General features: G+C 30.4%; 1 protein-coding gene across 1 annotated transcript; it reads left to right on the top strand.

The window, feature by feature from the left end:
- Positions 1–68: 68 nt before the first annotated feature.
- On the top strand, positions 69–513 carry LOC105460657 (the record flags this gene model as incomplete). The annotated part of the gene is made up of 2 exons (XM_011707153.1): positions 69–141; positions 246–513. Coding segments are annotated over 2 exons (341 nt in total), but the record flags the coding sequence as incomplete, so codon positions are not given.
- Positions 514–542: the final 29 nt, after the last annotated feature.

Below are 542 nucleotides of genomic sequence, written 5' to 3'. Positions count from 1 at the left end.
AAAGCTGCATTAGATTTACCAAAAATATGTCGCTTAATTTGTTATTTTATGTTATTGAATTCTCCAAGACAATTACTTTTACAAGCAGAATTATCCATTGCATCTAATACAGCTGTTGATTGGATAAATTTTTGTCGCGAGGTACGTACTGTAATTTTAGCAAACTTTTTGCAATTGTTACACGTTTTATTATTTTTCATTTCTATTTATTTTGCAATATTTTTAGTTCTTTGTTGTTTATATAGCTTTTAGCACAATGGATAACAAATAATCAGGAACAAATTGGTGGTTTAAATAAAATTGTAGAGATAGATAAAGCCAAATTCGGAAGACGGAAACATTATCGTGGACGTCTCATAACTGGTCAATGGTTATTTGGAACTATCGAACATGATACAGGCCGATTTTTTGTTATTCCTGTAGAAAACCGATCAGAAAAAACTTTAACTTCAATAATACGACGTCTTATTCTGCCAGGTTCTACTATTTACAGCGATTATTGGCGTGCGTACAGTAATTTGAAAAATTATAACTACAAACAT

Source organism: Wasmannia auropunctata, unplaced genomic scaffold (assembly GCF_000956235.1).
Source record: "Wasmannia auropunctata unplaced genomic scaffold, wasmannia.A_1.0 LD318152.1, whole genome shotgun sequence".
Classification (NCBI taxonomy): domain Eukaryota; kingdom Metazoa; phylum Arthropoda; class Insecta; order Hymenoptera; family Formicidae; genus Wasmannia; species Wasmannia auropunctata.
This window is presented reverse-complemented; position numbering and strand designations above follow the sequence as displayed.